This window comes from Chelonia mydas, chromosome 9, assembly GCF_015237465.2.
Source record: "Chelonia mydas isolate rCheMyd1 chromosome 9, rCheMyd1.pri.v2, whole genome shotgun sequence".
NCBI lineage: Eukaryota > Metazoa > Chordata > Testudines > Cheloniidae > Chelonia > Chelonia mydas.
Genome location: NC_057855.1, coordinates 101391776 through 101417419, shown reverse-complemented (window position 1 = coordinate 101417419; position 25644 = coordinate 101391776). Strand labels below are relative to the sequence as shown.

Genomic DNA, 25644 nt, shown 5'->3' with positions numbered 1-25644 from the left:
GAGGTGGCTGCCCTGCAGATGTCCTGGATAGGCACCTGGGCCACAAACGCTTCTGAAGAGGCCTGCAACAATCACCGGGAGCAGCATCTTCGCTTGATCATAGCAGAAGCGAATGCAGGCAGTGATCCAAGAAGAAATGTTTTGAGCAGATACAGGGTGACCTTTCATCTTGTCAGCCACAGCGATGAACAATTGCGTTGACTTATGGAAGGGCTTAGTCCTGTTGACGTAGAAGCCCAGAGCCTCCTAACATCCAAGGCATGCAGTCTACGCTCCTCCTCTGACTTATGTGGTTTTGCCAAGAAGACCGGTAGGTAAATGTCCTGGCTTGAATGAAACAGAGACCACCTTGGGCAGGAAAGCCAGGTGCGGTCTCAGTTGGACCTTGTCCTTGCAGGAGACCATATAAGGCGGTTCTGAGGTGAGCACCCGAAACTCAGAGACTCAACGGGCCGAAGTCACCGCAACCAAGAACGCAACCTTCCAGGACAGAAGGAGAGAACAGAAAGCCAAAGGCTCAAAAGGAGGAGCCGCGACAGCACCAGTTTCAAGTCCCATGGGGGAACAGGGTCCTTGACATGCGGGTAGAGGAGCTCAAGGACCTTGAGAAATCTGGCCATCATGTCCTGGGCGAAAACCGATCTGCCCTTGAGCGGCAGATGGAAGGCCAAGATGGCCGCCAAGTGGACCTTGATTGATGAAAGAGACAAGCCCTGGAGCTTGAGATATGGAATGCAGTCTAAAATCAGCTACAGTGACGCTCGCTCAGGCCGAATGCCTTTATCCAAGGTCCAACAACTGAACTGCTTCCACTTGACCAGGTAGATTGCTCTGGTAGAGGGCTTTCTACTTCCCAAAAGCATCTGCTGGATATCGGCCGAGAACTGCTGCTCCTGCTCATTCAACCACACAGCAGCCAAGCTGTCAGGTGCAGCGCTGCCAGATTTGGATGCAAAAGACTGCCGTGATTTTGGGACAGCAAGTCCAGCCGAGCAGCAGCTGGAACAGAGTCGCCACCGAAAAGTCCAGCAGTGTGCTGTACTAGTGCTGGCACGGACAAGCCGGCGCTATGAGGCTCTCCCTCACCCTGTCCTGCTTGGTCTTCATGACAACCCTTGGGAGCAACAGCACCAGAGGAAAGGTGTACATCAGAGCCCCGACCATGGGAATAGAAAAGCATTTGACAGGGATCCCCTGTCCACGCCCCTTATTGAGCAAAAGATGTGGCATTTCCTGTTCTGCCTGGATGCGAACAGGTCCATCTGGGGAGTTCCTCACTTGTGGAAGCTGGAGCTGGCCACCTCCGGATAGAGGGACCGTTCATGGCGAGATGCGAAGGTCCTGCTGAGGCGATCTGCCACAGCATTCTTGGCCCCTGGAAGGTGAGTGGCAATGAGGTGTATACTGTGTTGCTGACAGAGGTCCCAGAGCCTGAGGGCTACATCCTCTCACTACATTCCAAATCTCCATGATTCTAGTGTAACATCCAGTAATGGGAACTAATTGAACAAATCCCCGATATTAAAAACAAATTAGGGTTAGAGACGGATTTTCTGCTTCGATTATGTTTATCATGGTCAATGCCTTGAAGCTAACAGACCACTGTGCCACGTCCTCCCCTGCCTCTTCACACTTAAGTTTCAAAAGTGTTTAATATACCAATGATGTCCCAATCAGGGTGGATAAAAATCAATGATTTTTTTTTAATAAAAATTTTTTTTTTATTTAAATCGGATTTTTTTGATAAAATGCTTTTTGAGGAAAAAATCTATCTAAAGATAGTTTTAATTAAGATATCTTTGAGCTATAACATATTTCATCATGGAATAGGGATTATGAATTCTAATTCTATAGTATGAGACAATATATTCATGTAATGTTTAAGAAAATTTTTGTAAATGAGTTCCAACAGTTCATGGATTAGGAACGCAATCTTATGGGGTTCCAGGGGCTTCAGTATAGATTATTTAGGTTAATCTTTCTATCTACCCAATGGGACTCAGTGCTCAGTCTAAAAGGTACCATCAGAGATGCTTAGTTTTGCAGTTCTCAAACTGTATTTGTCTCTCCAGAGATAACATGCTTGTTAACTACAAGAATGTTTTTAAATAAATATATAGATGTGAGAAATAACAGACCTCAACCCTATTGTCCCTCTGCAAATCTGTGTACAGTGTCAATCCCTTACCTCTCTCTAAAAGAGCCAAGTTTCAAAAAGTTCAATGAATAGAAGATTGTTGGGGGCAGAATAGATCTGGACAAGAAGAAGTCTGGAGATAAATGTGATAAGGGAGGGACACGCAGTAGAAACAAAAGTGAAACTGTTTGAGCAGCATATTCCAGAAGTGTTGAGGTCTTTCTGAGCGTAGCCTTCACTGATTTGAGATCTACCATACCATTCTCTCACTAGAAGGGAAAACCTGTAATGACAGCAGGCCGTAAAAGAGACCCAGTTTGGGAATATTTTAATGAAGTTCCTCTACCTGTGGGTAAGAAAGGCATGCATGCAAAATGCAAACAGTGCGACAAAGAAATGCAAGATCTGGTTGCCCACATGAAACATCATGAGAAGTGTTCCTTCTCAGGAGGAAGCTGCATTGAAGATGAAAGGAACATGTCTGAACATGCAGGATCTTCAGGTTGGTAAATTTTTTTTTATTTCATACTTCTTTCTTAAGGACTGCCTGTCCTCCTTCTGGACTATTACTCTATAGTACTATCATTTTAGATGCAGTTGTGATAAAAAAATAATCAGCTGAAATAGGCAGATCTTCCTTTTACAATTTCACCTTTAAAGTAGTACTGAGTGTCAGTGAATGCAATGAGGAATACTCAATGAGCAGTATGGTAATAATAATTAAATAACTGCATTGACTTATTTTCTTTAGGAGAATCCATCCTCAGCATACAGGATTTGGAAGACTATCCACCTTCAAGATCACCATCATTTTCTATAGTTTCAGAGTTATCTGCCAATGATAAAAGGAGTACTTGTGGCACCTTAGAGACTAACCAATTTATTTGAGCATAAGCTTTCGTGAGCTACAGCTCACTTCATCGGATGCATACTGTGGAAAGTGAAGATGATCTTTTTATATACACACAAAGCATGAAAAAATACCTCCTCCCACCCCACTCTCCTGCTGGTAATAGCTTATCTAAAGTGATCACTCTCCTTACAATGTGTATGATAATCAAGTTGGGCCATTTCCAGCACAAATCCAGGGTTTAACAAGAATGTCTGGGGGGAGAGAGGGGTAGGAAAAAACAAGGGGAAATAGGTTACCTTGCATAATGACTTAGCCACTCCCAGTCTCTATTCAAGCTTAAGTTAATTGTATACAATTTGCAAATGAATTCCAATTCAACAGTTTCTCGCTGGAGTCTGGATTTGAAGTTTTTTTGTTGTAATATCACAACTTTCATGTCTGTAATCGCGTGACCAGAGAGACTGAAGTGTTCTCCGACTGGTTTATGAATGTTAGAATTCTTGACATCTGATTTGTGTCCATTTATTCTTTTACATAGAGACTGTCCAGTTTGACCAATGTACATGGCAGAGGGGCATTGCTGGCACATGATGGCAAGCAGGGAGAACTGGAGGTCCTGGTGATGTCAAGGAACTATGACGTGATTGGAATAACAGAGACTTGGTGGGATAACTCACATGACTGGAGTACAGTCATGGATGGTTATAAACTGTTCAGGAAGGACAGGCAGGGCAGAAAAGGTGGGGGAGTAGCACTGTATGTAAGGGAGCAGTATGACTGCTCAGAGCTCCGGTACGAAACTGTGGAAAAACCTGAGTGTCTCTGGATTAAGTTTAGAAGTGTGTGCAACAAGAGTGATGTAGTGGTGGGAGTCTGCTATAGACCACCGGACCAGGGGGATGAGGTGGATGAGGCTTTCTTCCGGCAACTCAAGGAAGCTACTAGATCGCATGCCTTGATTCTCATGGGTGACTTTAATTTCCCTGATATCTGCTGGGAGAGCAATACAGCGGTGCATAGACAATCCAGGAAGTTTTTGGAAAGCGTAGGGGACAATTTCCTGGTGCAAGTACTAGGGGAGCCAACTAGGGGGGGCGCTTTTCTTGACCTGCTGCTCACAAACCGGGTAGAATTAGTGGGGGAAGCAAAAGTGGATGGGAATCTGGGAGGCAGTGACCATGAGTTGGTTGAGTTCAGGATCCTGACGCAGGGAAGAAAGGTAAGCAGCAGGATACGGACCCTGGACTTCAGGAAAGCAGACTTCGACTCCCTCAGGGAACAGATGGCCAGGATCCCCTGGGGGACTAACATGAAGGGGAAGGGAGTCCAGGAGAGCTGGCTGTATTTCAAGGAATCCCTGTTGAGGTTACAGGGACAAACCATCCCGATGAGTCGAAAGAATAGTAAATATGGCAGGCGACCAGCTTGGCTTAATGGTGAAATCCTAGCGGATCTTAAACATAAAAAAGAAGCTTACAAGAAGTGGAAGGTTGGACATATGACCAGGGAAGAGTATAAAAATATTGCTCGGGCATGTAGGAAAGATATCAGGAGGGCCAAATCGCACCTGGAGCTGCAGCTAGCAAGAGATGTCAAGAGTAACAAGAAGGGTTTCTTCAGGTATGTTGGCAACAAGAAGAAAGCCAAGGAAAGTGTGGGCCCCTTACTGAATGAGGGAGGCAACCTAGTGACAGAGGATGTGGAAAAAGCTAATGTACTCAATGCTTTTTTTGCCTCTGTTTTCACTAACAAGGTCAGCTCCCAGACTGCTGCGCTGGGCATCACAAAATGGGGAAGAGATGGCCAGCCCTCTGTGGAGATAGAGGTGGTTAGGGACTATTTAGAAAAGCTGGACGAGCACAAGTCCATGGGGCCGGACGAGTTGCATCCGAGAGTGCTGAAGGAATTGGCTGCTGTGATTGCAGAGCCCTTGGCCATTATCTTTGAAAACTCGTGGCGAACTGGGGAAGTCCCGGATGACTGGAAAAAGGCTAAGGTAGTGCCAATCTTTAAAAAAGGGAAGAAGGAGGATCCTGGGAACTACAGGCCAGTCAGCCTCACCTCAGTCCCTGGAAAAATCATGGAGCAGGTCCTCAAAGAATCAATCCTGAAGCACTTACATGAGAGGAAAGTGATCAGGAACAGTCAGCATGGATTCACCAAGGGAAGGTCATGCCTGACTAATCTAATCGCCTTTTATGATGAGATTACTGGTTCTGTGGATGAAGGGAAAGCAGTGGATGTATTGTTTCTTGACTTTAGCAAAGCTTTTGACACGGTCTCCCACAGTATTCTTGTCAGCAAGTTAAGGAAGTATGGGCTGGATGAATGCACTATAAGGTGGGTAGAAAGCTGGCTAGATTGTCGGGCTCAACGGGTAGTGATCAATGGCTCCATGTCTAGTTGGCAGCCGGTGTCAAGTGGAGTGCCCCAAGGGTCGGTCCTGGGGCCGGTTTTGTTCAATATCTTCATAAATGATCTGGAGGATGGTGTGGATTGCACTCTCAGCAAATTTGCGGATGATACTAAACTGGGAGGAGTGGTAGATACGCTGGAGGGGAGGGATAGGATACAGAAGGACCTAGACAAATTGGAGGTTTGGGCCAAAAGAAATCTGATGAGGTTCAATAAGGATAAGTGCAGGGTCCTGCACTTAGGATGGAAGAATCCAATGCACCGCTACAGACTAGGGACCGAATGGCTAGGCAGCAGTTCTGCGGAAAAGGACCTAGGGGTGACAGTGGACGAGAAGCTGGATATGAGTCAGCAGTGTGCCCTTGTTGCCAAGAAGGCCAATGGCATTTTGGGATGTATAAGTAGGGGCATAGCGAGCAGATCGAGGGACGTGATCGTTCCCCTCTATTCGACACTGGTGCGGCCTCATTGGGAGTACTGTGTCCAGTTTTGGGCCCCACACTACAAGAAGGATGTGGATAAATTGGAGAGAGTCCAGCGAAGGGCAACAAAAATGATTAGGGGTCTAGAGCACATGACTTATGAGGAGAGGCTGAGGGAGCTGGGATTGTTTAGTCTGCAGAAGAGAAGAATGAGGGGGGATTTGATAGCTGCTTTCAACTACCTGAAAGGGGGTTCCAAAGAGGATGGCTCTAGACTGTTCTCAATGGTAGCAGATGACAGAACGAGGAGTAATGGTCTCAAGTTGCAATGGGGGAGGTTTAGATTGGATATTAGGAAAAACTTTTTCATTAAGAGGGTGGTGAAACACTGGAATGCGTTACCTAGGGAGGTGGTAGAATCTCCTTCCTTAGAGGTTTTTAAGGTCAGGCTTGACAAAGCCCTGGCTGGGATGATTTAACTGGGACTTGGTCCTGCTTCGAGCAGGGGGTTGGACTAGATGACCTTCTGGGGTCCCTTCCAACCCTGATATTCTATGATTCTATGATATATCACATTGGTGGATGTGCAGGTGAATGAGCCTCTGATAGTGTGGCTGATGTTATTAGGCCCTGTGATGGTGTCCCCTGAATAGATATGTGGGCACAGTTGGCAACGGGCTTTGTTGCAAGGATAGGTTCCTGGGTTAGTGGTTCTGTTGTGTGGTATGTGGTTGCTGGTGAGTATTTGCTTCAGGTTGGGGGGCTGTCTGTAGGCAAGGACTGGCCTGTCTCCCGAGATTTGTGAGAGCGTTGGGTCATCCTTCAGGATAGGTTGTAGATCCTTAATGCGTTGGAGGGGTTTTAGTTGGGGGCTGAAGGTGACGGCTAGTGGTGTTCTGTTATTTTCTTTGTTAGGCCTGTCCTGTAGTAGGTGAACTGGCTGGGAACTCTTCTGGCTCTATCAATCTGTTTCTTCACTTCCGCAGGTGAGTACTGTAGTTGTAAGAATGCTTGATAGAGATCTTGTAGGTGTTTGTCTCTGTCTGAGGGGTTGGAGCAAATGCGGTTGTATCGCAGAGCTTGGCTGTAGACGATGGATCGTGTGGTGTGGTCAGGGTGAAAGCTGGAGGCACGTAGGTAGGAATAGCGGTCAGTAGGTTTCCGGTATAGGGTGGTGTTTATGTGACCATCGTTTATTAGCACTGTAGTGTCCAGGAAGTGGATCTCTTGTGTGGACTGGACCAGGCTGAGGTTGATGGTGGGATGGAAATTGTTGAAATCATGGTGGAATTCCTCAAGGGCTTCTTTTCCATGGGTCCAGATGATGAAGATGTCATCAATATAGCGCAAGTAGAGTAGGCGCGTTAGGGGACGAGAGCTGAGGAAGCGTTGTTCTAAGTCAGCCATAAAAATGTTGGCATACCATGGGGCCATGCGGGTACCCATAGCAGTGCCGCTGATCTGAAGGTATACATTGTCCCCAAATGTAAAATAGTTATGGGTAAGGACAAAGTCACAAAGTTCAGCCACCTGGTTAGCCGTGACATTATCGGGGATAGTGTTCTTGACGGCTTGTAGTCCATCTTTGTGTGGAATGTTGGCGTAGAGGGCTTCTACATCCATAGTGGCTAGGATGGTGTCATCAGGAAGATCACCGATGGATTGTAGTTTCCTCAGGAAGTCAGTCGTGTCTCAAAGGTAGCTGGGAGTGCTGGTAGCGTAGGGTGGGAGGAGGTATTTTTTCATGCTTTGTGTGTATATAAAAAGATCTTCTACACTTTCCACAGTATGCATCCGACGAAGTGAGCTGTAGCTCACGAAAGCTTATGCTCAAATAAATTGGTTAGTCTCTAAGGTGCCACAAGTACTCCTTTTCTTTTTGCAAATACAGACTAACACGGCTGTTACTCTGAAACCTGCCAATGACAGTGTTTCAGTCACACCATGTATGTCACATAGCCACAGTATATCACCTGCAGCAAAAAGAAAAAAAAACTCTATCATCCAGAAACAACCATAGATAAGTTTGTGATAAGAACCAGCAGACTACAAAAAGAGGTAATTGATGAAAAAATTGCCCAGTTTGTTTATGCAACAAACTCTCCTTTCTGAATGACTGAGAATCCACACTTCATTAACATGGTTCAGTCATTAAGACCAGGATACAGTCCACCCAACAGAGCAGATGATCTCAAAACCTTAACTGCTGAAGAAGAGGAGTTGGCTATGACACGGACATCCAGCAATCATCCCTCCACAATGCCAACTATAATAAACTTCAGAGCTAAGGGTGAATATATGTTTGCTGATGATGTTTTAAAGGAAGTCACACCAGTGAACTGGTGGAAGTCACTTAAGCACTTGGATTCAGAGGCTGTTGAAGTGATAATCTCACTTTTAACAGCAGTAGCTTCTTCTGCCGGCGTAGAAAGAATATTTTCTTCCTTTGGACTAATTAATTCCATATTGAGAAATCGTTTGGGACCTGAAAAATCAGGAAAGCTTGGTTTTCTTTTCCAGATTACGAACAGGAAAATAAAGGTGAAGACGACAGAGTTAGCTGCAGAAGCCAATATTTTAAGTTTCTCATGTTGACCTGGCTGACATAAGCGATTTATTTTTTTTTAAATATTTCATTTAACTATTTTAGTTAAAAAACAAAAACAAACCTGATTTTAAAATACTTGAATGTTTAACTAAGTTCAAAAATTCATGTTTATTTTGTTAAAATATTATATGTTTGCTGTTGAAGAAAAAATCCGGAAAACATAATGTCGTTGTTTTAGTTAAATAAAACAATTTAAATGTCTGTCTGGTGATGTTCTCCTCCTAATACAACATGGCAAGAAAATCCTCCAAATATTAATAATTAACCTATTGAATTGGAGATAGTTCACCTCCCAATGACTTCATAAATATCTGCTTCAATTACCTTTGGTAAATGAAATAACCAATCATTCATTTTCTGATATAGCTGTAAAACGAATCTGAAAAGTTTTCAAAATAAATCACTTTAAAAATGTATAGTATGTACCTTCTAAAAATGAAACCTACATCTCTATCTCTGAGTTGTAAGGAACATGTATTAAGTTTATAACAACCAACAAGAATGCACTTTTATGTAGAAATCCATGATTAAATAGAGTCTTCCTGACTAGTGATTGAAATAATGATTTAAATCAAATCCACCCTGGTCCCAATGGCATTTATCCCTCTTCTCATTCCCCAACATCCCTATAAATCCACTTTTCTTCAGCCATCCAATATACAGCTCTACACTACTTCCTTCTTGCTTCTTTGTGTTTCTGTCATTCTGTATATGGTATTTGCTTGAATCAGATTGTCAAATTCTTAGGGCAGGGGCAAGAATTCAGTTTGCCTTTGTCTGTAAGACACAATGTGCACCTCCACACTCAGTAAAAATTTCTCTCAGTGCCAGCAGGAAAATGAGGGGGTTGTGTGCAAGTTAGTATAGAAAGTTCAGTGCCAACCTGATAAAACCCTACTCCAAAGGGTTTACAACAGCAGTGGCCACTTTTGGCCCTCGAGATCAACTGTTTTAAGAAGAAAATTTGTATTTGTGAATTGGAAAGGTGTTTGCTGAACCAGGCCTTTAGGATTTTAAACCAATGCATTCAAATAAGACTCATCACTACAGGGAGGAGGTAAGAAGTGCCACCTCCTCAACTGCAGAGTACACATGGTTTGCATCAGAGCAGTTGCTGTCCCTTCTCAGCAGCTCCCCTGTAGGCCTCTTGCTGCATTGCAGTGGCAGGAGGAGAGTAACTAGTTGCTCCCTTGCCCCTTTTCCTGCCAAGCTGTGGAAGGCAAAGGCACAAGTTTGGAGCTGAACTGGCTCTGCTGAGCCTAGAGAAATAGCTGAAGCACTACTGTGGCCCCTTGACCTTTTTTAAATAATACGTTGAGGTCTCAGGCTGAAGAGGCTGGACATCACTTGTTCACATTCAAACAAGCTAGAGTACATAAACAAGAGGTGGATGTGGCCTTTTGGGAAGAGGTTAGCGTTCAGCTGTTTCTTGAAGGTGGTAAGAGGACAGCAGACTGAAAAGGTGATCTTTTTGAGTGATTAAGCTACATGGAAGGCTCTGGATTACCTGTGCGTTTAAAGTCAGCACATAGCTTTAGCCGCTTTCGAATGCTGCTCTCTGAGTGTGAAGGAAATGCCTTCTTGATATCCTCCATGCGAATTCTCCGCGGCCGGTCTCTGCTCTTCCAGAACAAGCGATAAATGAAGACCTAGAAAGCAAGCCAAGAAAATTGCTGTATGCTTTGTGTGCTGAACACTCATTGAATATGGAATTTATTATAGGCAGGGCTAACAGTGCTGCCTATACTTAAGAACGACCAACATTTCCCAACAGAAGAACCACTTTCCGTTGCTTATAACTTTATCAAACTAACCATTTAGGCTTAAATTTTCCATGCCAGGTGTCTGCCTAAAGCTGAATTTTTTTGGAAAATATCAAGCAAAATGGTTCAGCCATTTCCAAGAACAAGATTAATGAAAAATCCGATTTGCCCAAGTTAAAAAAAAATTCTTATGATTTTCATTAGAATCTCTAGAGTTTCTATACTTTGGAACAGGGACTTGATTTTTGACAGGAGGAGATCACCATGGTCTGAGGAATATGCCTTTAGCTGGTCCTGTGAATAAACATGTAAATTTGGGGAAAAAATGTTACAAGCCTTTGAAAAATCTCAGTTCATGCATGCTCCATACAGACTTGCTAATTTGGCAGCTAAATTCTCCAAAGATTTGGGCTGCATTCAGCATGCTCCAGCAGGACCTTCCCTGCACCTGCTCTTCCCAACTTCTGTGGCACTTGCCACAGAAACTGAGAGCTCAGAGACCTTTCTGCTCTCAATATTCCCCCTGTTGGCACTTAGCAACCTGGCTGAAATGCAGAGAAGCCCCAGAAGGGGATACAAAAGAAAGATTTGGATGAAGAGCCTGCAGAGGGAAGGGAGAAAAACTGGGAATGGTTGGACAAGGAAACTGGAACAAGGATCCTCAAAAGGGCAGGGAGAGAAAGAGGGAAGAGGAGAAAGACAAACTCTGACAGAAAGCCAAGAGGGGGAGACTCAAGGAGACAGGCTGGAGGGGAAAGAGCAAGAAGTGTCTGTGAGAACTCCCGCCCTTCAGAACTAGGAATGGAACCAAGATTCCTGAGTTTCACCATTCCTCTGCTGTCAGCAAATATCTGTGAAACCTACCGGCAAAGTATGTGTCTCATCTGCCTCTAGTGGCTGGACCACACACAACCTCCTACTGCAATCAATCAGTTACTCTATAAGCTCAAGTGGCAACGGTCTGTTCTGTGGACCAAAAGGTTCCAAACCTGTTGATTAACCATGTCGAAATCAAAAGATTCCATATGATGGAATTTTTTCAGTTTGCTTTTTTAAAACCTAGAAAATTACGCACAAAAAATGTGTTAAAAGAACTTCAAAGATTGCAAAGTCAAATATACAAAAGCTCAGAAGTGCCAGAATTAAGGCTGCCTGTACTACCTTAATTTGGCCCCCTTGCGCATATGCATTATGATAGTCTTTAATTACATGATCACATACCATTATATCCATGGCTCCACTGCTTCATTCAGTGCACAGAATGAATGGTGCTCTGAGAATCAATCAGGATTATGTGGTGGTGAAGGAGGCTGTTGTCTATAGGATCCCTACCTCATCTGTTGCAGAAGTTGGAAGGTGTGTAGTAAGTGAGGCAGGGGAATCACAGGGGGAGAAAATAAGTCTCCTGCTTAAGGCATCTGCATGCTGTTCTAGAGAACTGGATTCTATCCCTGCTTCTGCCACAGAGTTCCTATGAGATGCTAGGCAAGCCACTTAAACCAAAACTTTTCATCAGTGGTCATTAATTGTGTTTCTCTCATTTTCTAGGTGCCCAACTTGAAACATCTGGGGCTTGATTTGCAGAAGTGCTCTGCCCTCACAACTGGCACTGAAGTAGCCAAACCTGTGCTTTGAACATATAAAGGGATATATAATGTTAAATTCTCTGAAAAAATCTAGTCTTAATCATCTCAAATTGGGCACCCAAAATTGGTGGAAACTTTTTATTTTCTTCTTGGTGCCCCATCTATAAAATGGGAATAATAATACCCCATCACCTCACAGATATGATATACAGAGGTGATATACTAGGCCTCTGTACTCCTGTCATGTCGAACAGCAGAAGTTATTTCTGTGTTTCAGAGAGGAATTTTAGATTGAACAACAACAATAGCAGCTAGATAATTTAACTACAAACTGCTGCATTGTGATGAAGTAACATGTTTATCTTTTCTTTTTATTTCTTTCTATTAGTATACTAAGTAGTTCATATAAATATGGATATTAGTAGATTGTGTTTGATATTGTGTTTAGTGTATAATTTTATTAGCTGGCAAAGAGACCAAAAAGGTGTTATATACAAAATTAAAAGCCATCTAAAACATTATGCAACACACTCCTGCAATTTAAGAAATTTTTGTTGCCAAGGGAAACTCGCAAGTATTAGAAGTATTTTGAATCATGCTGTCTATTTTAAATAGAAATGTAATCTATAAAAATAACAGAGGTATCTGTTTTATACTAAAAATGACATGGTCAACTTGTACACTGAGAGACTAATGTGAAATAAAAACCTAAAGTGAATCCAACCAAAATTTTATAAGGGCCAAGTGACAAAGAGGCCTAATTGATGGATTGGCAGTTTCACAGAGTCAAATTAAGATATGAAGTGATCCTACCAACTTTATCACTGAAGTGATCGGAACAACCAGGTACTGATAAGATACAGACAGCTGTTTTATCTCACTTCATTAACTGTTACAGCTTATTGCTGTTGAACCAGGCAAGTAAGACAAAGTGAGTTACTAAAAGAGTACAGCATCAAAGAATGCGAAGAGCCCTTATGTGAAGACTATCCTAATTTTATTATGAACTTCAAAATGGACATTTCTGCAAACAGATAAGAATGCTGAAGGAGAAAGTGCAACTCAAAAAAACAGTCATGCAAAACTGGCCAAAAGGTAGACTGAAAGATCCTCATGGAAAGCCACTTGGAGAAGTGGGTTGTTGGCTAGAGCCTGAATTAACAGGTGTCCTAAACAACTATCACCCTAAATGCAGATCTGTTGGCAAAATATTTGTAAATTGGTATAGCCTAACATGTCTTATACAAACTGGGATGCATAAGATATCGTCAGTCTTGATGAATTAGTCTGAAATCAATAAGACAAAATTCAGTCAGACAAGTGCAAAGTGTTATACTTTGCAAGGAAAAATCAAATGCACAAATACAAAATGGGGAATAACTGAGTAGGCAGTAGTACTGCAGAAAAGGATCTAGGGGTTACAGTGGATCACAAATCGAATGAGTCAACAGTGTGATGCAGAAACAGTTGTGAAAGAGGCAAATGTCATTCTGGGACAGAACAGGATTGTTGAATGCAAGACACAGGAAGTAACTGTTCTGTACTACTCAGCACTGGTGAGGCCTCTCTTCTTCTTCAAGTGATGTCCCGATGGGTGCTCCACTGTAGGTGCCTAGAAAGCAGTGCCCCTACTTGGAAGACTGGGGCTTTGGAGTGGTATTTACTGCAAATGATAGAACAGTGTGTCCTAGCAGAGTATCTTTGGGGCAACCTGAGTAACGGCATAGCGATGGCTAAAAACGTCCACTGATGCCCACATGGCTGGTTTACAAATGTCAGCAATCGGGACATTATTGAGAAACTCTCCACCTCGATTGCCTGAGCGGGTGGAATGTGCTCTAGTTACAGGAGGTGGTGGTCAATTGTGTAGTTGGTAGGACAGTGAGATCCACTTGGAAAAGCATTGCTTAGAGATTTTGAATTAAATTCCTATTTTTAGTAATTAAGTGATTGTTTAAATTTAAAACATTTAACTTTACAGATGTTGGGTTGAACAGTTACCGACAGTCCCGTAATTTAACTGGAACATAAACTTATTTGTCAAATCAATAAAGCTATGTATTTACAACGAGGAGTCCTTCACAGTTCTGTCTTGGTATCAAAATCCCTTGTCCAAAATAGCACAGAACTAGAATTAGTTACCTACGTAATAAGGTTATGATTAGATTTCGATTCATTGATTTGATTTATTACTTTTTAATAATCCCGTTAAATTCATTCCCATGTAAATTCATTCTTTTAAATTACGTGAACACTATCAAATAACCATATTGATTTTGCTTTCTGTAACTTCTTATTTGCTTTCAAATTCTATTTTGGCTATGAAAAAACTTAAAAGTTTATAATAAGTCTGTAGTCTGTACTTTATCTAAGATACAAAGAATCATGAGAAACTCGTATAGGTAATTGGTAAATTAAAATTACTTAACCAAACTGTGTTTTATACCATATTGTTCTTACCTCTGAAACAAAGACAAGACCCTAGCAGGGGCAATAGACACCTCAGCTCAGGACAGACCTTACAGGCCTGGATCTACCTCATACACTCTCTCTAGCATTCTCTTAATGGAATTGTCCCCATACTGTGCCTATCACATACCTGTAGAAAGTCTCTGATGTGGGTATTGGCCCGTTTGGAGTTGGGACCAGGAACTTCAAAGAGGGGGCACTCCTGTCCAACTACAAAGATATCAACCAGCTCCCGAATGTAACAGCCTTGTCGTGTCCGGATAATTAGGAAATCCGTTTCTGGCATCTTGTGCAGATAAATAGGAGCCCGGAACAGATTGTTTTCAAATGCCTGACAAGAGAAACAAACCAAAATTTGAAAGATAGACACCGATCACTGAAGATTTTGCAACATCAACAAGAACTCTGAAAGAGACCCAGCGTGACACAGTCATCATGAAATCATAAATATTCATTCACATCACAACACGCACGTTTACAGAGCCGGATGCATTTCTTGCCCCAGAGACTAATTAACTGAAGTGAGACAAGACATGGGACAATATTTAAGGCAAGGGAAGGTGTGGAAAACAAAGCATGAAGGATGCTTCAAACTGGGCTTTAAGGTAGGATTTGAAAGAGGACAGGAAGCTTACCTGGCGGACAGAAGCGAGAGTATTCCACCAAGACAATATAAATAAAGGTGCAAAGCTGGGAAGCAGGGGAAGGGAGCAGTTAGCACTAAGAAGGGACAGAACACGATGGTCAGAAAGAGAAGCAGAGTCTTGAACATGAGGCACTTGAATGCAGTAGCAGAGCAACAGGAGAGGGAAGTAACTTTAGCAGAGGCATCCTTACGAAACACAGTGATAGCACTTTACAGCTACCAACATAGGTCTAGGGCAGACTGAAGAGATAGGGGGGCCAGAGAGAATCATAGAATAGAATATCAGGGTTGGAAGGGACCTCAGGAGGCCATCTAGTGCAACCCCCTGCTCAAAGCAGGACCAATCCCCAACTAAATCATCCCTGCCAGGGCTTTGTCAAGCCTGACCTTAAAAACCTCTAAGGAAGGAAATTCCACCACCTCCCTAGGTAACACATTCCAGTGCTTCACCACCCTCCTACTGAAAAAGTTTTTCCTAATATCCAACCTAAACCTCCCCCACTGCAACTTGACACCATTACTCCTTGTTCTGTCATCTGCTACCACTGAGAACAGTCTAGAGCCATCCTCTTTGGAACCCCCTTTCAGGTAGTTGAAAGCAGCTATCAAATCTCCCCTCATTCTTCTCTTCTGCAGACTGAATAATCCCAGTTCCCTCAGCCTCTCCTCATAAGTCATGCGCTCCAGCCCCCTAATCATTTTTGTTGCCCTCCGCTGGACTCTTTCCTATTTTTCCACATCCTTCCTGCAGCGTGGGGCCCAAAACTGGACACAGTACTCCAGATGAGGCCTCACCAATGCCAAACAGAGGGGAACGATCACATCCCTCGATCTTCTGGCATTGCTCCTACTTATACAGCCCAAAATGCTGTTAGCTTTCTTGGCAAAAAGGGCACACTGTTGACTCATATCCAGCTTCTCGTCCACTGTAACCCCTAGGTCCTTTTCTGCAGAACTGCTGCCTAGCTGCTCGGTCTCTAGTCTGTAGCAGTGCATGGGATTCTTCCATCCTAAGTGCAGGACACTGCACTTGTCCTTATTGAACCTCATCAAATTTCTTTTGGCCCAATCCTCGAATTTGTCTAGGTCCCTCTGTAACCTATCCCTACCCTCCAGCGTATCTACCGCTCCTCCCAGTTTAGTGTCATCTGCAAACTTGCTGAGGGTTCAATCCACTCCATCTTCCAGATCATTAAGGAAGATATTGAACAAAACTGGCCCCAGGACCGACCCTAGAGGCACTCTGCTTGATACCAGCTGCCAACTAGAGGAGAAGGTTTAAGTAATCAAGTGTAGACCAAGGACTGAATAAGGGTTTGAGCAACAGGGTAGTGATGAAAGGACAGATTTTGGTGACCAGGAGGAGAAGATGGGGCGGGGGATGTAAGTTGAGCCCAACAAACCCTTAACTATTAAGTCATAGCCCATCATACTCCTGCCATCACTGCTCATGTGCTGGATCACTATTCCCATCCATTCATCTGTCTTTGCTTTTTCAGATTATACACTCTACCATTATGGCTGCCACCACCAGCATCTCCTGTGACCCCAGGAGGACAGTGATCCTGAAAAAGCATCCTAACCAGACATGGCCAATGAGAGGGAGGGAATCAATGATGTCACAATTTCCACCAGATTAGGCTAAGTCCTGAACAACAGCTAGGAGAGACTTGGGTTCCAGGTGTCATCACCTCCCTCATGTGTCCTTTCCATCTCAATTTTCTCTCTTTCACCTTCTATTTAATAAGAGCCTGGCTTAGCCAGCTGGGACTGCATCTTGTTCAATATTGTTATAAATTGTAAGTCTGTGACCAGTGAGGCAGTTAAATAGCCCAAAGTTGGTACAAGTTTGTAAGATCTCAAAGTGGCTAACAAGACCTTGTGCTGTGGCCATGTTTTTCCAGCAGCAAGGCTTCAAACTGATGTCAGCACCAAAGACAGAAGCTATATTTTCTATGATTTTCTCTTTCCTCGTGTGTGTTGTCTTACAGAAAGCAAAATCGAACTCTAACAATGGCAGCAACAACATTTCCAGACCAGGTCAATTAATTTCTTTTTTCCCCAAAAAGGACAGCTATTTCCACCATCTAAAAACTTAACTTATTAATACTTATTAATACCATCTAAAAACTGCTAAACAAGGGGTTTTCCTTTTAAAAACTCTCTACAGCTAAAGGGAAAGGAAATAAAACGTATTGGTAAAATAAAAGCCTTACTTAATGCTTTATATTTTAAAATGTTTTAACTGTTTTTTCTTTTTTCTGTATCTTCAATACAAGGTTATGCTTCCACAACACTACGGTCTCTGTACTCAAAAACCCAAAGCACATTTTACTGTTTAGTGTTGTAAAATAACAGGCTCAGGTTAACACTTAACTCTCTGGGCCCACCTATTCCATCAAAATTAATGCAGATCCTCTCACCTGCAGTAACTGGCCAGGGTGCAGTGATCCCAGGAATGGAGATGTGTGACAGTAAACAGTCTCTCCGTATTTACAATCTGGTGCTCCAGGGTCCTTGCCAGGTTTCTGAAAGAGGCAATGCCATTCCAGTTAGCTCTCAGCAGCAGGAACTGCTACCAGACAGCAAACCCGACACGTTATTCGGCGAAAGCACAGTCCACACCAACTACTAAGCTTAACTAGTTTGAAGCTTTAATAAGACACTTTTAGGAGAATCTATTACCACCTTATTAAACAAAGCACAAGTGACGTGGATAGAGCAGGATAGTGTAAGGATTGCCCAGTCTTGGGGTGCAGGTAGCATGTTTTTCTTATTCCATGTATGCTGATCCAATCTGGTGTGGATCCTCCACCTCCCTTTGTCAAACAAACATTCTTTATACCTTGTTTTGTAACATTATGCAGGTGCAAATTATCAATACTACCTTATTTATAAACATTTTATTTTTTAAAAAATAAACTAATTTTTTATGTATTTTGCTAAAACTTTAATTGGTGCCTTTCTTCTTTCTTTAGCCACTGCCGTTTTATTGATTGGTTTGGTGTTTTATTGGGGGTTTTGTTTGTTTGTTTAAACAACAATTTTCATTTTTACTCAATTGTTTTTTTGTGGCCTTGGGAATTGCTGGTTGGCTAGTCCTGTTGCATTATTTATTCCTTCTCACTAGTCTGTTTTACTAGGGAGATTTACAACTGGCTAGTATATCACATATTTGTCTGGTTTGCTTTGCCCTGTTATTTACACAGAATTATACAAAAATTCACTGTAGATCAGACACAGCCCCCTACCCAGATTTTTTATGCTTTAAGTTGTTTAAGCAGTTTTGAAAGCTGTGCCAACAAGACTGGAAATAAGGTGTAAATTTGTAAAGGGAGGGTAATTAATCATTGGATAATTTGCCAGGGCTGCGGTGTCCATCATGGACAATTTTTAAATCAAGATTGGATGTTTTTCTAAAAGATCTGCTCTAGGAATTATTTGGGGGCAGTTCTATGGCCTGTGTTATACAGGAGGTCAGAATAGTTGATCACAATGGTCCCTTCTGCCCATGGAATATATGAATAAGACAGAGAAAGCAGAAAAATTCCTTTTACATTTTAATAACACTATTAAATATATATTTACTTTTACACAATTTAATATACATTTATTTATTACAGTTCATTATACTTTTTCTTGTTACAATTCTCATCTTGAGGCTTTTGGCCTTTTGACAAGGGTGTTACTTTCCGCAGAACTGTGCAATAGGGTTAGATGATTTAATATTTGTTAGGGGTTTCTTTGTTTGCCAATTTTTATGCATATATTTTGATTTAAAGCATATAAGCATTATTACAATGCGTATTAATTGCACAAGCAACAATACCCTAAAACTTGGATCAACAGATTTTTTTTTTTAAGACTGTTTATTTGTTTTACCAACTGATTGTAATATTTCATTTTATTCATTTACACGATTTATTTTTTTAAACGCATGTGCGCTAAATGAGCCAGGGCTTGCTGAATAAGACATTTTAGATATACGTTCATTTTAGCAATGGACACTAAAATTAAGGAGCAACCGAGTAGCTTCATTACCAAAATTTGGCTGACTTTTGATTCCTGTTGGATTAACAAATTTAGATAAGGGTATTACTTTAACTTGTCCAATCACAGTTTTAAATTAAGGGGTAAAACACCAATAGGATTGGTTAACTGTACATATTTTTCCCTTCATAATTGTATTTTGTTTTCTCTACCCACATAGAACATTCTGTTTTTCACAAATGTAGTGCAGCTCTCATGTTCATTTTAGGCACATAAGATGGGCCCTTTGTGAGGGTCCTGGTATCGTTATGATTTATGCCACAGGTTGGTTGTATGGCTCCAAGGGCATTGCATTGGCAAACCCACCTTCGCATGCACCTCCATGCATCAATTTAAGGTAGGCACCTCACACCATTTGTGCAAGCACTGAACCACTATTTGAGGCACCTGGCCTCGTTTCTTAAAGACTAAGTCCTTTTAGAACTTCTACTGAATGGACATGCATTATTGTTTTGTAATTCTTTTTTTAAATTAGCAGTAGGGAGAGTGAAAAATAAACTTGTAGATCCTCTGTAAGATGACTAGTTAGGAGTTATCATTACTACTACAGCTACATTTTTAAGGACAGACTTTCTTTAGTATTTGTGTTTTACTTTTATACCACTTTAATATTTGTCTATTGGTGTTGAGGTCCAGTATTTTTCCTACCTCTACAATTTTTAAGACTTAATTTTTGTGACTATGTATGTAAAATTCCCCCACATACTACCTTTCTAGCTATAGTGTGTTTTATAGCTGTCATTATGACTAATTAACCTGTTAACTTTATTTTGGGGTTTGTTTTTTGTGCCGAGGAAATATATGCATGTTTATTACTGTTAATTTTTTTAACTAATTTATTTTGAACTTTAGTGAAGGGATGGAGCACCTTATATTTTAGTTCCTGCTTTAATGTATTTAGTTGGCCTTGTAACTTTTATATATTACCTTGGTTTATTAAGGACATTTTTGATTTAAGCAACCCACTGTCAGACCCTATTATTTTACTAACTTTTCTTTTAAACCTTTAATTATTTTTAGGGCTTAGGGTTTTACACTTGCTCTAAGAATTTTTTCTATAGCTTTTTTTACTCTACTACCTTTACATACTCTGATCTTTTTAAAATTCCACTGAGTGATATTAAGAATAACCAGGACATGAAAACAATGCACATTATTGTATAAACACACTATTTTTATTTTTTGATAAGGGACACCTTCAATTTACTCTGTGGTTCTGGAATTATTTTAGGGCATCCTTTAGGCCATTTAGAACACCATTTTCCAGAGATATGAAAAAATGGTTACCTACCTCTCGTAACTGTTGTTCTTCGAGATGTGTCGCTCATGTCCATTCCAAGTAGGTGTGTGCGCGCCGCATGCACAGTCATGGGAAGTTTTTTCCCCTAGCGGCACCTGTCGGGTCAGCTGTGGATCCCCCTGGAGTGGCGCCTTCACGTAGGTCCCTGCCGACCTACTACCTCCTCAGTTCCTTCTTGCCAGATACTCCGACAGAGGGGAGGCGGGTGGGTCTTGGAATGGACATGAGCAACACATCTCGAAGAACGGTTATGAGAGGTAGGTAACCATTTTTAATTCTTTGAGTGCTTGCTCATGTCAATTCCAAGTAGGTGACTGCCAAGCCTTAACTAGGAAGTGGGGTCGGAGTTCATGGAATCTCTGATTGAAGCACCGCTCTGCCCAAAGCTGCATCATCTCTGGCTTGCTGTGTAATGGCACAGTGTGATGAAAAGGTGTGGATCGACGACTACATCACTGCCTTACATGTGTCTTGGATAGGAATTTGTGCCAGGAACATCACTGAGGATGCCTGTGCCCTTGTGGAGTGTGCCATCAGCTCTAGGACAGGTATCTTTGCCAAGTGATAACACGCCCAGATACAGGACGTGATCTAAGAAGAGATCCTTTGGGGCAAGACTGGAAGTCCCTTCATTCGCTCCACAATTGCAATGAATAGTTGTGTTGATTTTCGAAATTGCTTAGTTCTTTCAATGTAGAAGGCTAAGGCTCATGTGACATCCAGAGAATGGATGTCACATGTTCCCTGTTGCTAGCATACAGCTGAGGAAAGAACAAAAGAAAAATGTCCTGGTTACATGGAAATACGAAACTACCTTTGGGAGAAAGACCAGGTGCGGTTGCAACTGTATCTTGTCCTTACAGAAGGCCATGTATGGGGCGCCGAGGTTAAGGCCTTAAGCTCAGACACCCTCCTGGCGGAAGTTATAGCTACCAAGAACACTGCTTTCCAGGAAAGGTAAAGGAGAGAGAATCTTGCTAAGGGCTAGAAAGGGGGTCCCATCAGTCTAGAGAGCATAAGGTTGAGATCCCATGGGGGAACAGGATGTTTTACTTGAGGGTACAGCCTATCTAATCCTTTGAAGAAGTGGCCCACCATGGGGCTCACGAAAATTGAAAGCGACCAGCCAAACCGGGATGGAAAGCTGAGATAGCAGCCAGGTGCGCTTTTATTGATGATACTGACAGACCTTGCTGTTTTATATGCAGCAAATAGTCCAGAATAAAAGGAATCGATGACTGTAAGGGTGAAGTGTGTTTTTGTAATGCCCAAATGGAGTATCTTTTCCAGCTGGCCAGATAGGTGGCTCTAGTGGATGGCTTCCTGCTGCCAAGGAGGATCTCTAACAGGGTCTGAGCATCTGAGGTCGGAGGGGTTTAGCTACGGAGTTTCCATGTCATGAGATGAAGAGACTGCAGGTTGGGATGCTGGAAACAGCCATGGTCCTGGTTGATCACGTCCAGGACCAGGGGCAGGGCTATTGGCGCGTCCACCGACTGGCCTAGAAGCGTGGTGAACCAGTGCTGGCATGGCTACGCTGGTGCGATTAAGATCATTGATGTGCCCTCCTTTCTGACCTTCAGCAGGACCTTGTGTACAAGAGGGAAGGGCGGGAAAGCGTATAATAGATGGTCCTTCCAAGGGAGGAGAAAGGCATCCGCGAGCAAGTCCGGGGTGTAATTCAGGAAGGAGCAAAACTGGTGACACTTCCTGTTGTACTTTGATACAAACAAATCCATTTGGGGGAACCCCCACCGTTGGAAGATGTTGATCACGGAGGGACCACTCATGGTTGTGAAATGACTTGCTGAGAACTGCGAACCCAGTTTGTTCTGGGAACCTGGAAGGTACGATGCCTCTAGATGTATTGAATGAGCGATGCAGAAGTCCCACAGTTTGAGGGCTTCCCAGCATAGGGGAGAGGAGTGAGCACCACCCTGTCTGTTTATATAGAACATCGCTGTTGTATTGTCACTCAATTCTGATACACATCTGCCCTTCAGATGGGCCTGGAACATCTGGCAAGCAGACCGCTCTTAGCTCCCTGACGTTGATGTGCAGCCAAAGTTCTGCCTTGGACCAGTGACCCTGCATCCTGAGTCTGCCTAAGTGCACCCACCAACCCATCACCGATGCATTTGTTACTAGAGACAGCGAGGGCTGGGGCCCAGAGAAGGGCAGTCCTGCACACACTGCTTGCGGATCGAGCTACCACCTGAGGGACTCGATAACTGGGGGAGTGAGTGAAACCAATTTGTCTAGGCAGTCTCGATAAGGCCTGTACACTGAGGCTAGCCAAGCCTGAAGGGGATGGAGTCGCAGCCTGGTATGCTGTATTACATATGTACAAGCGGCCATATGGCCGAGCAGCTTCAGGCAATTTCGTGCCATAGTGGTGGGGTATCACCTGAGGACCTGTATGATGGCGCCCATGGTGAGAAAGTGAGTTTCCAGAAGGAATGCCCTGGTTTGACCAGAGACCAGGAGAGCTCTGATGAACTCTGTTCTCTTAGTCAGGGTTAGGGTCAACTTTGCTACATTCAGTATGAGGCCAAGCCTGTGGCATGTCATTTGAACTAGGCTCACATGGACCACCACTTGGGCTCTGGAGAGGCCTTTGATTAGCTAGTTGTCAAGGTATGGGAATACTTGCATCTGTCATTTCCACAGAAAGGCTGCCACGACTGACATGCACTTGGTGAACACCCAAGGGGCTGAATGGAAGAACCGTAAACTGATAGCGGGTATTGTTGACCCACAAAGCGAAGGAACTGTCTGTAGGACGGGACTATGGACACATGAAAATACATGTCCTTCAAGTCGAGGGCAGCATACCAGTCCCCCAGATCCAGGGAGGGGATAATGGAAGCCATGGAGACCATGCAGAACTTTATCTTATTCATGAATTTGTTGAGGTTTCGCAGGTCTAGAACAGGTCTGAGCCCGCCCTTGGCCTTCAAGATTAGGAGACACCTGGCATAGAAACCCCACCCCCCACCCCCGAATTCTAAAGAGACATCCTCTACCACCCCAAGTTATAGGAGCGTTTGCACCTCCTGCATAAGAAGTTGCTCGTGAGAAGGGTCTCTGAAGAGGGATGGGGAAGGAGGGTGGAAAGGCAGGAGGGAACAGAACTGGAGAGAATATCCCAATTCTACCGTGCTCAAGACCCATTGCTCTGAGGTGATTTGTGCCCAGGCATGGTAGAAATGGGACAGACGATTTACAAAGGGGGGAGAAGGATCCGAGATCTGAACTGGTACATCACCCCTGGGCGCACCTTAAAAAATTTGGCTTGGAGGCTGGGGGCTGCTTTTCTGAGGCCCAGAAATCAGGACTTGCAACTCTCACACCCTCCTGGCAGAGGTAATGGCTATCAAGAATCCAGTTTTCTGGTTAGAGAAGGACTGAGAAGGTCTTCATCTGTTACTCCTGCCCCGCTTCCTCCTATAATCCTGTCTAGGAGAAGCTGGGTAGAATTCAGGTGCAGGCTGAGGTTTGAAAATGCTTTCTTTAGGGGGCTGGTGTGTTAAGCCCCAGGGACTTCAGAGTTGCCCTTGAGTCTTTTAGGCTGTAGAGCTTAGTGTCTGTTTGTGCCAAAAAGAGCCCTACACAGTCAAAAGGCAAATCCTGAATGGTCTGCTGGACCTCGTGCAGGAGCCCTTACACCTGAAGCCATGAGCTTCTTCTCATGGCCATGGCTATTGCCATGGTATGGGTTGCCAAGTTGGCCGAATGTAAGGAAGCCTGCAAGGAGGTCTTCATGACAACCCCGCCTTCCTTGAGGCCCACAGCAGGACCCTGCCCCGGTCCTGGATTTGATCAACCAGGACCGCAGCCTAGCCGAGCAGGAGTCCGCTGGAAGTAGTTCTTTAAATTTAGACATGTTGCAAGAATTAAAACTATAGCAGCTAAGGACTGTCTGCTGATCGGCAATGCAAAGCTGGAGCCCCCCCGGTAGAATATACCTTCCTACCGAAGAGATCCAGCTTCATCACCTCCTTGGATTTAGGTGTCAGTTCCAGTTGTCCCTCCCTGCCTTTCCTTTTGGTTGGCAACCTCCACCACCAGAGTGCCTGGCTGAGGGTAAGTTAACAGGTACTCATTCCCTTTGAAAGGCACAAAATACTTCCTCTCCACCCTATTGCCAAGTGGGGAAAGAGAAGCGGGTGTTTGCCACAATGCTTTAGTAGTGTTGTGGATGGTCTTAATGAGTGGCAAAGCCACCCTCAAGGCACCTTCAGGCACCAAAATATTGACCATGGAGTCGGTCTCCTCTGACACCTCCTCCGTCTGCATGGCCAAATTCTGAGCCACCCATCTGATCAACTCCTGGTGGGCTCTGTTGTCCATGGCCGGCAGCGTGGTACATGTGCCCACCACCGCTTCATCAGGGGAAGATGCCTGCAAGGCCACCAGGTCTTCCTGCCCCTCTGGCTTGCAGGCATCTCCCATGCTGAATCACCCTGAGTGGTGCCAGGAGCAGTGCTGGTCTCCGGGCCCAGGCCCATCTCATCTACCGGCCCTGCTGCCGGGTCCCGCTGCGGTCTCAGTGCTGGCCTGCGTGCCCATCTCTTGTCCCCATGCAGGTTCCCGGGCTACAGATGTTGATGATGGAGGGGCCCGTGCCTCCGAAGCCATGGACAAGGATCTGGACCCCAACTCTTGGGCTTGGTGGTAGGCCCATGGGATCCAGAAGGGCCATTGAACTGGTGAATGCCAGGGCAGTGGCTATGACATCAAAGGCAATGGCTGCCCTTCCTGTTGTCTGGAGCAGTGCAAAGAGCGGTGCCAGCTTTGTTGTACCATGGCTACTGTGCTGGATAATTATGTTTTGTTATATGTATTGCATGTTTTATAGTAAGGTTTAAAGAAAGAAAAGGAGTACTTGTGGCACCTTAGAGACTAACCAATTTATTTGAGCATAAGCTTTCGTGAGCTACAGCTCACTTCATCGGATGCATACTGTGGAAAATACAGAAGACGTTTTTATACACACAAACCATGAAAAAATGGGTGTTTATCACTACAAAAGGTTTTCTCTCCCCCCACCCCACTCTCCTGCTGGTTATTATAGCTTATGTAAAGTGATCACTCTCCTTACAATGTGTATGGTAATCAAGGTGGGTCATTTCCAGCACAAATCCAGGTTATCATACACATTGTAAGGAGAGTGATCACTTTACATAAGCTATAATAACCAGCAGGAGAGTGGGGTGGGGGGAGAGAAAACCTTTTGTAGTGATAAACACCCATTTTTTCATGGTTTGTGTGTATAAAAACGTCTTCTGTATTTTCCACAGTATGCATCCGATGAAGTGAGCTGTAGCTCACGAAAGCTTATGTTCAAATAAATTGGTTAGTCTCTAAGATGCCACAAGTACTCCTTTTCTTT

General features: G+C 43.5%; 1 protein-coding gene across 4 annotated transcripts in view; it reads right to left on the bottom strand.

Annotated features, from left to right (window-relative positions):
* The window catches only part of TAF1 (TATA-box binding protein associated factor 1), a 140178-nt gene that overhangs the window by 71619 nt on the left and 42915 nt on the right, over positions 1–25644 (bottom strand). For all 4 annotated transcript variants that reach the window (XM_037909739.2, XM_037909740.2, XM_037909742.2 and 1 more), the window contains exons 15-17: positions 17323–17427; positions 14384–14584; positions 9943–10084 (exon numbers count right to left, since the gene is read on the bottom strand). In XM_037909739.2, coding sequence (XP_037765667.1) covers positions 9943–10084; positions 14384–14584; positions 17323–17427 — 448 coding nt within the window. The remainder of the gene's footprint in view (positions 1–9942; positions 10085–14383; positions 14585–17322; positions 17428–25644) is intronic.